The 19,533-nt window shown below is 37.0% G+C and overlaps 1 protein-coding gene across 4 annotated transcripts in view; it reads left to right on the forward strand.

Annotated features, from left to right (window-relative positions):
- IMMP2L (inner mitochondrial membrane peptidase subunit 2) overlaps positions 1–19,533 on the forward strand; it is a 921,351-nt gene that overhangs the window by 71,270 nt on the left and 830,548 nt on the right. For all 4 annotated transcript variants that reach the window (XM_043463178.1, XM_043463176.1, XM_043463177.1 and 1 more), the window contains one exon: positions 7,333–7,436. In XM_043463178.1, coding sequence (XP_043319113.1) covers positions 7,333–7,436 — 104 coding nt within the window. The remainder of the gene's footprint in view (positions 1–7,332; positions 7,437–19,533) is intronic.

The following is a 19,533-nucleotide window of genomic DNA, read 5'->3' on the forward strand; positions in this document are numbered from 1 at the left end:
ACTTAAGAAGTAAATTTTTTTTCTTTTTATAAAGAAATTTAATTGAAGTACAAACAACTATGGGTTTTTATAGTGGTGTAGGAACAGTTTCCCAATTAAAGAAATTTTTTCTTTATGAATAATGTTACTCATATTCATAAGTATTGTTTATTATAAATAAACTGTAAAGAAAAAATTCATGTTCTGATTAGCATTATTTCATTATGGATACTAGTGAAGTACTGTCCAACTTTATTCTTAAGGCTTAAATTACCTAGTTGGCCCAACACAAGAAATTTCTTACTAAGCTTACTTATCCAGAGTGTGTTTTCTTTGAAAGAGATGTATACATTGTTAATATAATGTACATTCGGTGGGAAATATCTTAGTTAAATATGTTTTCAAATACTTTTAATCTTTTAAGCTTAAAAGTATAGACATACTATTTTCCAGCCACTGTTCTGGGGTTGGGTATATACAAACATGAAATATGGTTCCTGTAACTGAGAAACTTACAGTTAAGTGAATGAAAGAGTTGTATGTATAGGCGGATACCTATAATCAGGTTTTAAGGGCTATCCCTGAAGTTTACCTGAATTGCTACAGGAGCACAGATTGGGAGATAATTAATTTAGCCTTGTGCAGAAGAGGAAAGTTAAAAAACCATTGTTTCTTTTATAAAATCAAACAAGGTCTTCCAGGTGTTGACTGATGATTCTGATATTTTACTGCTTGAAATTTGGCATGCTTGCTTTGGGGATTTTCCTTTCCCCTGCATGAATCTGTAGTTTACAAGGCATTATCTTTAGGTTCTAACAATTAACATTAGAAAAGTTGGTGGATGATTGATTCTGTAAGGGAAAGATGAATGCAGGTGTCAAGATTTGAGTCTCTAGAGATTATTCTGTCCCTAACCGTGGAGCACCAGCATGTAATTTGCTAATTTCCTCAAGGAAACTTCAGCTTCCGTTTTAAGGCTTCACAGAGAAGTCATCATCGACTGAGCTGGGCTTGGAAAGATAAATAGAACTTTTCCATGTAGGGAAGAGGCACTCTGGGAAGAGGGAAAGTCTGAGGATAGCTGACTCAGAGAGAGTTAGAAGTTCAGAATGACAAGATTTTCTGGAATAGGGGATTGGGTGAATTTTGACATTGTTTACTAAGGAAGGTAATGTAGAAGTAGACTTTGGGTCTAAGATGGAAAAAGGGCTCTGTATTGGGGATATTAATTTGTAAAGTCTTTGGAAATTTCATTAGTTTATTTAAAAAAATTCTTTTCATTAAAATGTATTAATATCCGTACTTGCCTAGGTATCAAAAACACAGACTTAGAACTAATCTCTTCTTAAAATGCTTTTATTTTCCTGGAAAGAGAGCCAATCAGATAATTATAAAAATGCTTAAAACCGCTATAATTGGGCATCCTTGGTGGTCCAGTGGTGAAGACTCTGAGCTCCCAATGTAGGATCTCAGGTTTGCTCTCTGGTCAGGGAACTAGATCCATCTACTGGGGAACTAGATCCATATAACTCTTGGGAACCAAAAGTTCCCAAGCCATAGCTAAAGATCTTGCATGCTTCAACTAAAAGGATCCCACATGCCATAAGTAAGACCTGATGCAGCTGAATAAATTAATATTAAAAAACCGTCTATGATAGTAAGAGTCACAGGTCTTGATGAGGAACTTGGGGACATTTGTTTATCTAATGGAGACTGAAGATGGGAATGAGGAGGAGAGGTGAGGAGTCATGTGAAAGAATTCCTCGGAGATTGCCTCACAGAATTCAAGTGTTTTTTTGAAGAATGAGTTAAATGGTGGGAAGGGGAAAGAGGGAAACATTTCAGTTAAAAATTTTGCTTATATAATGCCTTGGGAACTGTGGATGAAGACCTATGGATAGAGGTTCATAACACTGCAAAGGAGGCAGTGACCAAAACCACCCCAAAGAAAAAGAAATGCAAGAAGGCAAAGTGGTTGTCTGAGGAGGCCTTAAAAATAGCTGAGAAACGAAGAGAAGCCAAAGACAAAGGAGACAAGAAAAGATACACTCAGCTGAATGCAGAGTTCCAGAGAATAGCAAGGAGATATAAGAAAACCTTAAGTGAACAATGCAGAGAAATTGAGGAAAACAATAGAATGACAAAGACCGGAGATCTCTTCAAGAAAATTGGAGATACCAAGGGAACAAAGATGGGCACAATAAAGGACAGAAGTCGTAAGAAATCTAACAAGCAGAAGATACTAAGAAGAGGTAGCAAGAATACACAGAAGAAATATATGAAAAAGGTCTTAATGACCTGGATAACCATGATGGTGTAGTCACTGTAACACTCATCTAGAGCCAGAATGCAAAGTCAAGTGGGCCTTAGGAAGCATTACTACGAACAAAGCTAGTGGAGGTGATGGAATTCCAGTGAATTATTTCAAATCCTAAAAGATGATACTATTAAAGCACTGTACTCAGTATGTCAACAAATTTGGAAAACTCAGCAGTGGTCACAGGACTGGAAAAAGTCAGTTTTCATTCCAATTCCAAAGAAAGACAATGCCAAAGAATGTTCAAACTACCACACAATTGTACTCATTTACATGCTAGCAAGGTAATGCTCAAAATCCTTCAAGCTAGGCTTCAACAGTATGTGAACCAAGAACTTCCAGATATACAAACTGGATTTAGAAATGGCAGAGAAACCAGAGACCAAATTGCCAACATCTGTTGGATCATAGTAAAAGGAAAGGAATTTAAAAAAAATCTACTTCTGCTTCATTGACTATGTGAAAGCCTTTGACTATGTGGATCACAACAGACTGGGGAATTCATAAAAAGATGGGAATACCAGACCACCTTACCTGTCTCCTCAGAAACCTCTATGCAGGTCAAGAGGCAACAGTTAGAACCTTACATGGAACAGAGGACTGGTTAAAAATTGAGAAAATCAGGGCCGTATATTGTCACTCTGCTTATTTAACCTATATTCAGAGTACATGATGCAAAATGCCAGGCTGGATGAATCACAAACTGGAATCAAGATTGTCAGGAGAAATATCAACAGCCTCAGATATGCAGATGATACAACTCTAATGGTAGAAAGTGAAGAGGAACTAAAGAGCCTCTTGATGAAGGTGAAAGAGGAGAGTGAAAAAGCTGGCCTACAATGGAACATTAAAAAAACTAAGATCGTGGCATCTGCTCCCATCATTTCATGGCAAATAGATGGGGGAAAAGTAGAAACAGTGGTGAACTTTATTTTCTTGGACTCCAAAATCACTGCAGATGGTGACCGCAGCCTTGAGATTAAGACACTTGCTCCTTGAAAGGAAAGCTATGACAAACCTAGGCAGCATATTAAAAAGTAGTGACGTCACTTTGCTGACGAAGGTCCATATAGTCAAAGCTGTGGTTTTTCCATGAGTCAAGTATGAATGTGAGAGTTGGACCACAAAGAAGGCTGAGCATTGACAATTTGATGCTTGCCAAGTGTTGTGCTAGAGAAGACTCTTGAGAGTCCCGTGGGCAGCAAGGAGATCAAACCAGTCAATCCTAAGGAAAATCAATTCTGAATGTTCATTAAAAGGACTCATGCTGAAGCTGAAGCTCCAATACGTTGGCCACCTGATGCAAAGAGCTGACTCACTGTAGAAGACCTTGATCTGAGAAAGATTGAAGGCAGGAAGAGAAGGTGGCGACAGAGGATAAGATGGTTGGATGGCATCACTGACTCTATGGACATGAGTTTGAGCAAACTCTGGGAGATAGTGAAGGACAGGGAAGCCTGGTGTGCTGCAGTCCATGGGGTCACAAAGAGTTGGACGTGACTTAGCAACTGAACAAGAACAACATGATGTCTTGGGAGTGTGAGGAAGTAACTTGTGCATACAGTCTGCTTGTGATTGAGTGTCACTTGTAGGAACAATATAAGTAGGGATGGGTAGGGTCCTACATGTCATGTGTGTGTTGATTTTTATGTTGAAGACAGTCTTGTTGGTAGTCAGGGAAGCTTATTATAAAGGATTTTAAGTAGAATGACTTGATCAGATTTGATGCTGAACAACCAGTTAGAATCATGTTCTAGAATCTCAGAAATACAGTTGAGGGTAGAGTATAAATTTAACTAAGGGACACAATAACGGGTAAAACATACGTCTTACTTGGTTGTGAGGCAGGAAAATAAATATGACATTACTGCATTCTGAGTGTTGTAGTATGAAGTGGTATGGATTGCATGTAGAAGAGGAGCAAGTCGTTTGGGACTGCACATTTAAGAGTCATAGGTCTATGGGTGGTGTTTGCACCTAGAATATTCATGAGATTTTCTAAGAAAATAATTTAAAACAGAGATAAAAGACCTGAAGGTAGACTTCTAGACAAAAGCAACCTTCATAGGATAACAGTTAAAGAAGAATCATCTAAATCTATGATGTTAGCACTGTGGGTTATAATCGATTATTAGGTTGCAAAATCAATAATGACTTAGCGACTAAACCACCACTACCAAAATCAATAATAGTGAATGGGAAATTAATATGATTGATTATAGACAGGATTTTAAAAACATGGATTAGGAGAGAATAGAAATTATGATATCAGGGTATGTGTGGTAAAGGTGATTATTGTTTTGTGATGTTTTGTTCAGATATGTGCATTTGTACTTTGGGTACAGTATAAAATGTCTTTATTATGAGTTGTAATCACAAACTTTTGAAAAAAAAAACAAAAGAGACTAAGGAAGAACAGTTGGAAATAATTAAATCACTTTTGTTCTTCACTTCTCTGATGGCAAGGAAAAGAAATGGACCCAGTGAAAGTGCCGTGGGAAGTAGATTTTCCTTTTCATTGTACAGTTGCTTTCCCCCAGGCCACCTTTACCACATCAGTAATGTAAGGAGGGAAAATACAAAGAAATAAGGGGAAAGGGCTTGCAAGATAATGAACTGAAGGGTAGAGATGGAGAGGAAGAAAGAGAAAGTATGAATAAGAAATATGGATGAGAGAGAATAAACCCCATATGGAAGCCTGGCTTTTAGCCTAACCTGACTGAGTGGCTCCAGAAGCTCCATTTCCTAGCACCATGGCCCAAAAATGCCCCTTGGATTTGTCCTGCCACGGCAGCTCTGTTTCCTATTAGAGATAAAGCTGGATGAAGAACCTGGGGTAAGGGTACAAAACTACCTCTAATTAAAATTGTGATTTAGTTATATCACTAATAAAAGTTATTGAGAGCTTAACTAGGCGTCAAGAACTATTCTAAGCACTTTAAATGCATGATCTCACCAAGTAAGTAAATATTTGTTAAGCCCTTAGAACAATGTCTGGCACATGGTAAGCACTTGGTGAGTATTGGATATTATTATTATTTAATTACTAATTAGGGAAAAGTTACTAAATATCACCATTTTACTAGTAAGGAAATTGAAGTATAACAAAGTATAGCAAAGTAAGTTTCTCAGAATCTTAGAGCTGGAAAGAAATAGAATCATTCACTTTTGAGTTGGAGGTGAGAGACTGATTAGTATAGGTACACAGCTACCCACTCCAGTATTCTTGCCTGCCAAATCCCACGGACAGAGGAGTCTGGTGGACTACAGTCCATGGGGTTACAAAAGAGTTGGACATGACTTGGCAACTAAACAACAGTGAAGGGTTATATGGTGATTGGTGCTTGAAATATGATGATAGAAGAAAGAATAGACAAAATAGGTCTTAAGTGAAAGACATTATGAAAAAAAAATCCCTTTAGCTTGGTGACTGGTTGGATATGAAGTAAAAGGGTAAGTAAGATTTTAAGTTGGTTGTCTAGGGAAATAGTGAGTAGGATATAAGAAAAGGGAAAAAACTTTTATGCTGGGAAATGATGATAAATTCCGTTTAATAGTATTGAATTTTATGTCAGATAGTCAAGTGAGGATTATCAGGGAATTCAAAACTAAAGTTAGAGATGTTTAGGCATTATCACATAAAGGAGTTGCAGATGCTTTAAGAGTGTTTGAGATCCCCAAGGATAACCAATAAGTTTTTGGTCACAAAAAATCTGGGGAGTCAAAAATAAAGCCATAATAATAGCCCCCACACAACATTTCTACGCCTTTGTCCACACCTGCTTTTTAGAAAATCTATGAGCAGTTCCAGGAATCTTTAAAAGAGTATGTCACTACTGGGACTTCCCTGGTGGCTCAGTCTGCAAAGAAGCCTCCTGCAATGCAGGAGTTTGATGCCTGTGTTGAGAAGATCCCCTGGAGAAGGAAATGGCAACCCACTCCAGAATTCTTGCCTGGGAAATCTCGGAGACAGAGACTGGCAGGTTACAGTCCATGGGTCACAAGAGTCAGACACGACTGAGTGATTAAACCATCACCATGTCACTACTGCTCCAGGGACAGTGTGTTTTTGGGCGTGTATTGTTTTGCTCGCTGCTGCCCTGCTTTCTGTGGCTCTGTCTCCTCTTGCTGCCACCCCACCGTCTGTGAATGGGGGGAGCTTCCGTTGTGGTTTAGCACCTTCCCCACCACCACAGCAATTGCTCTTTTAGACCAATGACGTTCTCAGAGACCCTGGAGAGTCAGTGGTGAAAAAGCTCTTCTACTTTTTCTTATTCTTCCATCAAGTTTCAGACTTGATATCCATTGACTTTTTCAGCAGTTCTGTCCAGGTGACAGATGTATTGACTTTATGGTTCCTTAATCAGTTTCTTATGCCTAGATGATTCCTGACCATCAGATAAACTCTAACAGAAAATATTTCTCAGTGTCTGCCCCATTGGTCTTTAGGCATATCTAGACTTGTCTAAATCCTAGGGTGAAGGCTGCTTACTAGGCTTAAGCTGAAGCCAGGACCCTTCCTGGAAGCTCTCTGGAGAAAAGAGAGATCAAAGTGGGAAATTCCCATATTTTCCAAGATTATTTCATCACTTGCTACTTCTGGTCTCTTTACTGCTTCCTGTGGTATTTTCCTGGTTGATTTGAGGTTGTTTCTTCTCTCCAAATGGAGCAATCACATGTACTTACTATGGAATTAGGTCCTATCTGAATATTCTATGGGGAGGCTTGATTCACTTTTTTCTTTTCTTCTTACGATTTTCCATGCCTCTTTATGGGAGTTTAGTAAAGAGTTGACCATCTAGCACATTTTCCTTTGAAATGAGTATAGGTAATTTTTTTTTTTCTGGTTACCTGTGAACAATCCCAATGAGCCTTTTTGAAAACTCATCATTTGCAGTTATTTTAGAACAGCAATTTATTGAAAGCTACTGTGTTAGAAATGTTTTATTGCACTGCACTACAGCTATGAAGTGCAAGGAACCATGAAGATTGAAAATTACAAATGACAGATGTGTCTCTTTCTTCTTACTTTTTAGCCTTCTTTGAATCCTGGGGGCAGCCAGTCATCTGATGTGGTGCTTTTGAACCACTGGAAAGTGAGGAATTTTGAAGTACAACGTGGTGACGTTGTGTCATTAGTGTGAGTAAATCAGAAACATACTATATTCCTATAGGAGACGATTTATAATGATCTGATTTAGCTAGTAATTCCCTGTTTTTTATATAATATTTAATGTAATGACCATACAGTCAGTTACTAAATAGGTTCACTTAAAATGTAATACATTTTTCAAAATCTATTTTGAAATGTAACAATACTATGAAAGAAGATTTTTTCCTATTATACTTAAAATTTATCCGTTGATTGACATACTTGGTTTTGGCAAAATGTGTTTAGTGAAATATTGATTGGAAATTATTATATTGATGATCTAAGGTACATGTATCTGGTATTTGAGTTATTTTGAAATATTGCATTTTGGAAGCAACTTGTATGTTACTCTCATGCTTTATTAGCTGTGTAGCTACAAAATATTTCTAGACCATTGTAAATGTGACATGAAATTCAGTGGCATATATATACATATATATATATGTATATATATATCAGTAATTTAACTGAAAAAAGGAAGTTTGGAAGATGGTAGACTGGAGGCTTTTGTTTGGGACCAAAAGGTGGCACTGTTTCTCTGTTAAAGCATTACGACTGGTCAGGAAGAAGAATTTCATTCCAATCTTAGTGTAGAGAAGGAATGTCAAAATGTACATGACTGACACAATGATATTCCTAATGTTTGAATGATTTAGACTTGAGATTTGTTTGTTTATTTTAAAAGTAAATTTACACTGAGAAGACTGCTACAGAACTTGCCTAATTTCTACTGTTTTCAGCTACTTATACAAATGTTTTAATATGATTCCCTGTTATGCCAGTTAGTGCATTGGGGAAGCAATTAATGTAGTAGTTACTGTTATTTGTTTTAATGATAGTAAAATCCTACTGTTTGGTGAAGACTGCCAACTTCTAAGTATGATTCTTGAATTAGAATAATTGTTTATTTTTGGGTGATAATTTATAATTGGTAAAAGTAAAACGTTATCTACTTGTTCTTACTTACCTTTGGTTACTGCTTTGTGGAAAGAGATGTTTTCTAAATGTGTCTCAGTCAAGCCTGTTCTACTAAGATTTATTTGAAAACATATTAACTAAACCTGGTCAGTAACTAATGAAATAAATTTGAGTGGAGTTTTGTATGGCAGACATCCAAGGATGGGGATTAATGCTTCTCATATTCTTGAGTGCTTTCTTTAATATTACTACTCTTCAGAGTATCCTTTTACTTTGTCATTCAGGGAACTGTTTCTGCAACCTCCTAACAACCTTCCCATGCTGGGTTAGCCTGTCGTGTGCTCATTATTCTTTCGCTTTTGGTTTGACAAGGTTACATCCTCACTTAGTCTGTGATGGAGAGGATACCCACCCAAGTGAAAGAGGTCACCTTATAAGCAGACTATTGTGCGGTATATTTTTTCTGTGAGAAACATGCTGACTATCTTTAACCAAATGAATTTGAATAGGTAATTGGGGAGGAAAAAGGGCTCCTTAAAATCCAGGTTTGCATGGATCCAAAACGGTACCCTAGCATATCCTAGATTATATTAAAAAAAGAGAGTGTTATCCTTTTATGTAAATATTAAAGTGATTGATATTTATTATATAAATTAATTTCAAAAATAGTATATTCAAATTGTTGTTGCCATACTAAATGATAGCTACTTCAGTTGAACTGTATTTTAAATGAGTTAACCATGTGATGTATCTCTGTCAGGTATAAATAACACAAATTTTCTTTCATAATGCTTGTTGTTAGTAGGAGCTATTTACATATAAAAATGCTTAGTGATTGGTATCATATTATTTAACAACAAATAATCATCAAGCAGTAACTGTTGCTTTCTTTTGATGAACAACCAGACTTATACTTCTTTAGTATGATGCAATACTAATAAAAGACACTGTTTAAAGTATCTTTTTAGTTTTATGAGCAAAAATGCTTTCTGGACACATGTCCTTACATTAGAATATCCTGTCAATATAAGAAATGTGTGACTAATACAGAAACACATGACTAAATTTTGAATTTATGGCTAAATATAAAATACAAAGATAACAAATTGATGTTAATTATGCATTTTATTGATACATAAGTAATCTTTGGTAACAAAGTAGTGTGACAGCTTATATTTTAAATCATTCCTGGACAGCATTTTATGTATTCAGAGTATGTGGAAATGCAGCATTTCTACTATAATATTATATATGCCTTTCTGGCAAACTTTGTGGTTTGCAAATTCATTCTTAAATTACTAGGGCTTATGCATCTTCATAACCAGAACACCAATGAAAATAACAATAATTCCAATAGCACTATTTAAAAGACATCTGAAGTTTCTAATAAATAAACACTGCAGTAGATGTTGGATTTACTTAAAACAATAAAGGTGAAGATAGCTTGATGGAAGAAGATATAAGGAAGGTTTGAGGCTATCTATGTTTTCAAGGGCCAGAGTTATTATTATCAGAATTTGCAAGTAGAGAAAAGATTGCAGGCTTTGTACAAAATGTACTAATCCCAGAGATGGATGTTCAGCTCATTGTTTTGTGTTATTTTATTTGTTGTAAATTTTTATTTTTTAAACAAAGATCCCGGTTAAACTTGCAGTAAGCTTTCTAGGAAAAAGTTGAATGTATAATACTGATTCCTTCTTAGCTTGCTGCCTTTAGTATACTCAGCCTTCAACTGCTATTAATGAGATAACATTAATGATTTTGGGAGAAAATCAGATGTGAACCAGTGAAGCTTCTGCTTTATATCGACTTCTTTCTCCATTCTTTCTCACCAGCTGCCTATGAACTAATTCATGTTACAGTAAGACAGTATGTAGCAGAGCAGACTGTCCCTTCTGTTTCGTTCAGAGTTTATTGACCAACGCTATTCCCTAATGCAAGGAAGGTCTGGGTGAGGGAAGGGTACGTACTGAAATATGCTTCTTTTCATCTCTTCCTTCTCTTTTCCTGTCACTTTCTTTCTGTAAAAGACTGTAGCAGGGCAGCAACTGTTTAAGCACGTTATTCAGTAATGTTAAATTGAAAAGTGTCTTTGTTTAATAACATCACACAAAACATTATTTGCTGTCATTGAGTCCTCAGTGTTACTGAGTGTATGGAGGAGACATCATACTCTCTTGGTGGATTTGCAGACTAAAAGTGGTGATTAAGGTGGATTTTCTATACCTCGGAATTGACTTTTCATTAACCTGTGTGATGGCCTTACTGCCATAGACTTAACATAAGTAGCACTATTTTATAATGATATATCAATTAACAGAACCATTGGGACAGAGTTTCCTTCATAATAAAGTTTCAAATAATCACGTTTAAGAGTGTTTTAACTTTTCACTTTGAGATATTATTGACTTAAAGATTGTAAAAATAGTACAGGGAGTTCCCGCATATCCCCTTATTTATTTTTTTAAATTTTATTAAGATAAAATTGACAAAATTGTAAGATATTTAAAGTGTATACTGGGATGAATTGATATATGTACACATTGTGAAAGAATTTCCCTCATCAAGTTAATTAACTCACCCATCATCTATTTACATTTTGTACGTGGGGGGCGTGGGGAGGGGGTTGGGCATAAGCTAGAGAGAGAGAGAGAACATTTAAGTTCTACTGTTGGTGAATTTCAGTTATATAACACAATTTATTAACTATCATCACCATGTTATACATTAGCTTCTCAAACCTTATTCTTCTTATACCCTCCAAATATTAACATCATACACAACCATAGTCTAATTATGGAGACTGGGAAATTGACATTGATACAATACTGTTAACTAGTCTACAGACCTTATTTAAATTTCACTAGTGTTCCCACTAATGTCCTCTTTCTAGGCCAAACTCCTACCCAGGATCCTGTATTTTGTTTTTATTTTTCTTGTCTCTCTAGTCTCTTCTAATCTGCAACAGTTCCTTGGTCACTCTTTGTCTTTTTTAAGCTTGACACTTTTGAAGGGTCCTGGCCAGATGTTTTGGGGAATGATCCCTTTGAATGTGTGAGGGTCAGTCTGTCTCCAGTGAGGAGGTGGTGCTGTTGATGGCAGTTGCTGGGGAGGCTGCCGCAGTGGTAACAGTGGGAAGGTGGATGAGACAGGGTGGGAGGAGATGGAAATGGTCAGGCACAGAGCTTTTCAGGTTCTTGCAACCACATATTTGTGTCCTGACTAATAGATCCCATGGCTTCTATAAGTCCACACAGATGATTCTTTAGATGCTAGGAAGTAAGGAGGGAGGCCTGTGCAGGTGGGGAAGGCTACAGTTTGTAGTAGGGGTAGAAGGGAAGAAACTAAGGCTAGGTGACAGATGGCAGCATTCACTTCTACAGTAGAAGGTGAGGGTGAGCGAATTCTCCTTTAATGCACACTGCTGTATGTCAGGCATTACACTAAGCGCTTTGGGTTGCCATTTTAATTCTCATAACAGTATCAGGAAATAGTTATTATTATTTTTGTGGGTAGTAGACATTATTGGAGAAGGCAATGGCACCCCACTCCAGTACTCTTGCCTGGAAAATCCTATGGGCAGAGGAGCCTGGTAGGCTGCGGTCCATGGGGTCGCGAGAGTCAGACACGACTGAGCGACTTCACTTTCACTTTTCACTTTCATGCATTGGAGAAGGAAATGGCAACCCACTCCAGCGTTCTTGCCTGGAGAATCCCAGGGACGGTGGAGCCTGGTGGGCTGCGTCTATGGGGTCGCACAGAGTCGGACATGACTGAAGCGACTTAGTAGCAGCAGCAGCAGTAGACATTATTAATTTATTTTTTAATGTACTTTTTATTTAGGTAACTTTGGTTTATAATATTATATGTTTCATATGTAATCATTATATTTCTACTTCTGTATACACTAAATCTATCAGACATAAAGTGGTAAAACTAAGATTTAGCAAGTAAATGGCAGAGCCAGAATTTGAATTCAGGTCCATTTAAACCTGTATTGCTTCATATAGTATGCATATGTGGCTACTGAGCTGTTAAATGTGGCTTTTGTTATTCAGTTGCCCAGGAGTGTCCCACTCTGTGACCCCATGGGCTGCAATGCACCAGGCCTCTCTCTCCCTCACCATCTCCCAAAGTTTGCCCAAGTTCATGTCTGTTGCGTTGGTGATGCCATCCAGCCATCTCATCCTCTGACACCCTCTTCTTCTGTCCTCAATCTTTCCCAGCATCAGGGACTTTTCTAATGAGTCAGCATTAGATGACCAAAATACTGGAGTTTCAGTTTCAGCATCAGTCCTTCCAATGAATATTCAGGGTTGATTTCCCTTTAGATGGGCTGGTTGGATCTCCTTGCAGTCCCAGGGACTCTCGGGCGTCCCTTCCAGCACCACAGTTCAAAGGCACCAATTCTTCGGCGCTCTGCCTTCCTTACTGCTGCCACTGTGCGCTTGTTACGTCCCGTGGCTGCTGCTTGTTAACGTGACAGTGTTTGTGTGCCAGCTGCTTGTGTGCTCAGGCATGTCCACGTCTTTGCGACCCCATGGGCTGCAGCCCGCCAGGCTCCTCTGTCCATGGGATTTTCCAGGCAAGAATATTGGAATGGGTTGTCATTTCCTTCTCCAGGGGATCGTCCCAACTCAGAGTTTGAACCTGAGTCTCTTGCATCACCTGCATTTGGCAGGTGGGTTCTTTAGCACTGAACCACTGGGAAAGACATATTTTGGATATATTCAGTCAAATAAAATATATTATTGAAATTAACTTCACCTGTTTCTTTTTCCTTTTTTTAATGTAGCTAGTAGAAAATTTGAAATTACCTATGTGACACACATTACGTTTTTTTTTTTCCATTTATTTTTATTAGTTGGAGGCTAATTACTTTACAATATTGTAGTGGTTTTTGCCATACATTGACATGAATCAGCCATGGATTTACATGTGTTCCCCATCCCGATCCCCTCTCCTGCCTCCCTCCCCATCCCATCCCTCTGGGTCATCCCAGTGCACCAGCCCTGAGCACTTGTCTCATGCATCCAACCTGGGCCGGTGATCAAGGGTTTTACCCTTGATAATATATATGTTTTGATGCCGTTCTCTCAGATCATCCCACCCTTGCCTTCTCCCATATAGTCAAAAAGTCTGTTCTATACATCTGTGTCTCTTTTTCTGTCTTGCGTATAGGGTTATCGTTACCATCTTTCTAAATTCCATATATATGCGCTAGTATACTGTATTGGTGTTTTTCTTTCTGGCTTACTTCACTCTGTATAATGGGCTCCAGTTTTATCCATCTCATTAGAACTGATTCAAATGAATTCTTTTTAATGGCTGAGTAATATTCCATGGTGTATATGTACCACAGCTTTCTTATCCATTTGTCTGCTGGTGGTCATCTAGGTTGCTTCCATGTTCTGGCTATTATAAACAGTGCTGCTATGACACATTACATTTTAAATGGACAAATGCTCTGTCTAAATCTTTTTCTATTGTACCTGTTGCTTTCCTGGAGTGTGTCTATGGTGTCTCATGTAAGGATGAACTAAGATGAGATCCTAAAGTCTGAAGTGGAAAAATACTAATGTAGTTGCTATGAAGTACAGTAGACTCCAAAAGAGAGGTAAATACTATGTTGGTGAGTGTTGGGATGATGAGGTTCAGAGACAAAGGAAAAAAGACATGTAATTTACAAAGAGAGAAAAGTATCCAATATAGTTTATTATTTTTTTTTCTTGTAGGACTGAAGTCTCTTTGTTTTTTTAAAAAAATATTTACTTATTGAAGTATAGTTGATTTACAACATTAGGTTCCAGTGTACAGCACAATGATCAGTTTTATATGTAAATATATATTTTCAGATTATTTTCCACTATAGGCTATTATAAGATACTGAATATAGTTCCTTGTGCTATACAGTACATTTTTTTTTGCTTATCTATTTTATATGTAGCAGTTTGTATCTGTCGATCCGAAGTTCCAGATTTATTCTTTTTTACCTCTTTCCCCCCTTTGGTAACCATAAGTTTGTTTTCTGTGTCTATAAGTCTGCTTCTGTTTCGTCTGTGGATTCATTTGTATTATTTTTAGATTCCACATGAAAGTGGTATCATATATTTGTCTTTCTCTGACTTACCTCACTTCATATGATATTTTCTAGGTCCATTTGTGTTGCTGCAAATGGCAATATTTCATGCTTTTTTATGGTTAAGTAATATTCCATTGTGTGTATAGACCTCACATCTTATATTTATATATATCTCACCAGTCATCTCTTGATGGGCATTTGGATTGCTTCCATGTCTTGGTTATTGTAAATAGTACTGCTGTGAACTTTGGGGTGCATGTATCTTTTTGAATTAGAATTTTTATCTTTTCTGGATATATGTCCAGGAGTGGGATTGCTGTATCATATGGTAGCTCTATTTTTAGTTTCTTAAGTAACCTCTATATTGTTTTCCATAGTGGGTTCACCAGTTTAAATTCCCACCAACAGTATAGGAGGGTTCCCTTTTCTCCACACCGTCCCCAGCATTTATTGTTTGTAGAATTTTTGTTGGTAACCATTCTGATCAGTGTGACGTGATATCCCATTGTAGGTTTGATTTATATTTTACTAATAATTATAATTGAGCATCTCTTTTATGTGCTTCACAACAGTTTTAGTATTTATTGACTGTTTATCATTTTCCAGTCCCCAGACTGAATTCTATGTTCATTTTTATTTAATCCTCATTAAAATAAACCCCAGTAAAGTAGGTATGTGGTTATTCCCATTTATAGGTGAGAACACTGAGGTACAAAGAGGTTAAGTAACTTGTTTAAGATCATATAGCTGAGTGGTAAATGGAAGAATGAAGGTTTGAAGGGCTTCCCATCAAATCAGTGTTCTTGACTATCCACCTGTAAAGCTTCTGTACATAGAGGTGATGGTTTGGTTGAGGATCCTTACTCATTCTTAGCAAAGAAGTCACACAAGCCCGTGCATCTCTACATCAATTGGATTATCCCATGAAGTTTCTGATACACTGGTTCCTGAAATGTAGTCTCTTCATTAATAGCAGTAATACTTTATTATAAACATAGAATCTGCATACAATTTTGACAGCTGATTTGCAATATGCTAAGCTAATTGCCACTTTCAGTGATGGCTACTTCTGTAGCGGTAAGTATGCAAAGATGTGAGCCAGGGAAATAGATGAAATAGAATAGAGCCTTTGGGAAAAAAAAGAAAGGTGCTAGTTCCTTTGTGTCTTGATTGCTTGTAAATCTTTAAAGGTCCCTTGACCCACCATGGGAAATTAACTGCAGTCTGCTAAAACACGAAATTCATGTTTTGTAACAAATGCCCAGGGCAATGATAATACCAAATAATGACTTATAATTGTATTAAAAGCCATTTAATCTGTTGAGCTGGGAGAATATAATCGTGAATACTTAGCTGGTGTATCCATTGTACTTATTCCTAATGTTTTTGGTTGAGAGCCATTTTTTTGTTTTGAGTTTGTAGTTAATATTGTACATTTCAGGAACCAAATCTAGAAAGAACATGACTTTAAGAGAAAGGTTCTATAGGTAGGAGGAAGTGCCTAGGCTTTTGTTCGTTGTTTTTAATTAATTGGTATTCAAAATGCTGCAGAGTGAAGTCCTAGACTGTAATTTACTTTAATGAGAGATTTAGGTTTTGGCACTTCCATTTACCCATAATAATTTGTATTCATTACTGAGTATATTTACAAATGATACTTAAAAAATGAGATAGTATAAGTTTTGTTTGCTACTATTTGATCTCGATTAAATTGATTTTATAAATACTGTTTAGAGGCATATGGATAGAAAGTTGGTAACCTTAAGGTGGTCCTTAAAAGCAATTTCCTTTCTTGAGTAGGATAAACTGCCTTCACAATTTTTATACATTTAATTATGCAATAAAACATTTTCTTAGTTCAGAGACAAATTATAGCTTAGAGATATTTCAGTGATCATAAATTTCAATTTTGAATTATTGAGATTTTATGGTAATGTAACTATAGGAGCTATCCATAGCCTCTGCTCAACCCTTTTCATAAATCTTATATCCTCTGAGAGATGACTAGAAGTTGTCAAAGAACGAAGTTATATAGGCCACAGTCCATGAAATAGTGGTACTTATGTTTGTAACTTTTTATTTTTATTGTGGAAAAAAAACCAATCTCAGAGGACACTGTTACCCTACTTAAAAAAAAAAGTGCAGGACAGCGTTTACAAAAAAGACACTCCTAAATGCTTGTTGTTTGTTATATGTAAGGTGTCAGATTGAACTGTGAAGGAGAAGCATTTTGAATATAAGCTTTAAATAATAATTCTAACAGAGGAATAACTTAAAAATTTAAGAAGTAAATTGTTGAGCTTTCAAGCAGAAGATATAATACACAAAAAATCAACTATCCCATATGTATGTCATCCCATCTTTAATAATTTTGGAATCAATAAGATATGTATGCTCACATAAACAGAGACCACTGAGATCAATCAGTGTCTGATTTCTTCAAGTATGATAGGCGAGTTTATTTCAAACTAAGGCACATATTGACAAAATGAGAAAACATTGTTATAAAGAATATCTAAAGGCATTATAGTACTACCAAGCAGGAAAGATCCCAGAGTGAAGAGAAACACGCTGAGGTGAGCCCTATATTTAGTGCCACTTCTCACCTTGGGCTTTCTGTCACTTTATAAACAGCTCATGCCATGAGGCTGAGACGTGAAACAGTGGAGGCTAAGATGGGAGATGCTGGGCATAGTTTTTGGCAGTGTCACAGGGCTAAGAAGTCGCAAAGTAGAATTCAGGCATATGCAGGACCCTAGTGAAGCGCTTTCAATGTTTAATTGAAATCCTTGAAAGGCTATGTCATAGGAGTTAGGGAGAACTAGAAATAGACTATAAGTTACAAAAATTACAATGCAGCCTCTGATAAACTCAATCTTGATTTTAAGGTAATCTGCCTCCACTTTAACTATCTCTCATTGCCAGAAGCAAGAGATATCATGCAGAGTCTCTATACGTTTTATACACAGCACCTCGCATTCTATATAAAATTACCATGCGTATCACAAACCAGGTCCAAGATTTTAAAAATATAAAATAGCAAACAGTAGAAACACTCTTATGGTGTTCTAGTTTTTGGAGTTATTGGACATGATGTATAAAATAATTATAATCAATATATTAAAAATTGATGAAAAGATAGAGTTTATTAGAGAATCAGAATGTAGAAGAAGAATTGAAAGGGATTCTAGAGATGAAAACTAGTATAACTGAAGAGCTAGATCACTTTAATGCAAATTAGAGACAACTAGGGGCAGGATTATGAACTGGGTGATAGGTCAGTTAGGAAATTCGTAGGCCATGGGTGATTGGTTCATTGGTAGGCACTGCATCTAAACAGGGCCAATCTGAGTCATTCCTGGAAATGGATGTCTAAATATTAAGGGTGAAAATTTACATTTTTGTTAGAGTTGTTAAGTTTGAACAATATGATCTGTTTAAAAAAAAGTCACATTTTTTTAAGGTTACATCAATAAAATAGGTGCTAGGTATAGTAGGCAGAATTTTGGCCCTCAAGTTTCCATACCTAATTTCTAGGACAGTGAATATGTTGAGATATTGTGCTCATGGATACGTTACCTTGTATTGGCAAAGGGATTTTGTGGTTGTAATTAAGGTTGACCTTCAGTTGACCTTAAAGTGAGGAGGCTGGCCTAGGTTATCCTGGTGAGCCCAATCAATGTCTCAGGAATCCTTAGGAGCAGAAGCTAGCCTTGATTATCCAGGTGGGCCCAGTGTAGTCACATGAGTCTTTAAAAGCAGGCAGAGGCAGAAGTGAGGAAGAGTGCAGTGGAACAAGTCAGAGAGAGCCAGAGAATGGGAAGTATTCCATGCACTTTTGCTGGCTTTGAAGATTCAAGGACCATGAGAAGAAGAAAACAGGTTACCTCTAGAAACTAAGAACGAACTCTTGCCAAAGGCCAGTCATACACAGAATTGAATTTTGCCAACAAGCTAGTGAGCCTGGAAATGGACTCTCCCCCAGTCTCTACAGAAGGACCCAGAGTGGCCTACAGCTTGATTTGGGCCTTTGGAGACTCCAAGCAGAGTACCCAGCTGAACTTGCCAGACTGCAGTCCTGAAGGACGGTGAGCTTTTTAAATTTTAAATGGCTGTAATTTTGACTTTAAGCCCCTTCATTTGTTTTAATTTGTTAGAATGGCAATATAAAATTGTGTTTAGCAATGGAAAGATGCAAATGGTTCTAATACTACCCTTAGAATGTATAAAGGGATGAACTTTTATGGAAGACTCTTACTAAGTATTTGAAAAATTTTATTAAGCACTTGCCTAAGTAATTAAAAATTATTTTCTTTTGTGTAAAACAAACCTGTAAGCCTCTACTTGCAAGTTGCTTTGTATAAGAATATAAGAGTGGTGGTGGTTTAGTTGCTAAGTCATGTCTGACTCTTGCGACCCCAGGGACTGTAGCCCACCAGGCATCTCTGTCCTCTGTCCAAGGGATTTTCCAGGCAAGAGTACTGAAGTGGGTTACCATCTCCTTCTCTAGGGGATCTTCCTGACCCAGGGATCGAACCATGGTCTCCTGCATTGCAGGCAAATTCTTTACCAACTGAGCCACTAGGGAAGCCCCAGATAGAAGAATAAGCTTCAGAAAATATTGCTCCTTTTAGCTGTTTTCAGTCACTAAGTAGCTGAGTGACCTGGGAGAGGTTTTCTTGACTACTCGTAGGCTCAAGTTTTAGCACCTGCAAAGTAAGACGTATAGACTAGTTGATCTTTAAGGTGTCTTCCATTCAAAATAAATTGCATGAAATAGTTTTAGGAATCCAGATGAAATTGTTAAAAGAGCTAGACATAAGACTCAATCCCTCAGAACACTGGAAAAATATGCTGCGAACTTTTGAAGCTGGAGTCAAATTAATATGACATTTTTAAAATATGAGAAGCTCTGTAGATACATTAAACAGGCACTTCATAACAGATAAGGGGACTTTGAACACCAGGGCTTTTTTGGTCTAAGAAGTCAGATGAATGTATGCTTATTAAGATCCTCTTCAGTTGAAATGATTGAAAATCAAAAAATCTAAAGTTGGCAGACAGGTAATTATTCAGATATGTATT

The sequence above is a fragment of the Cervus canadensis genome, chromosome 3, assembly GCF_019320065.1.
Source record: "Cervus canadensis isolate Bull #8, Minnesota chromosome 3, ASM1932006v1, whole genome shotgun sequence".
NCBI classification, from domain to species: Eukaryota; Metazoa; Chordata; class Mammalia; order Artiodactyla; family Cervidae; genus Cervus; species Cervus canadensis.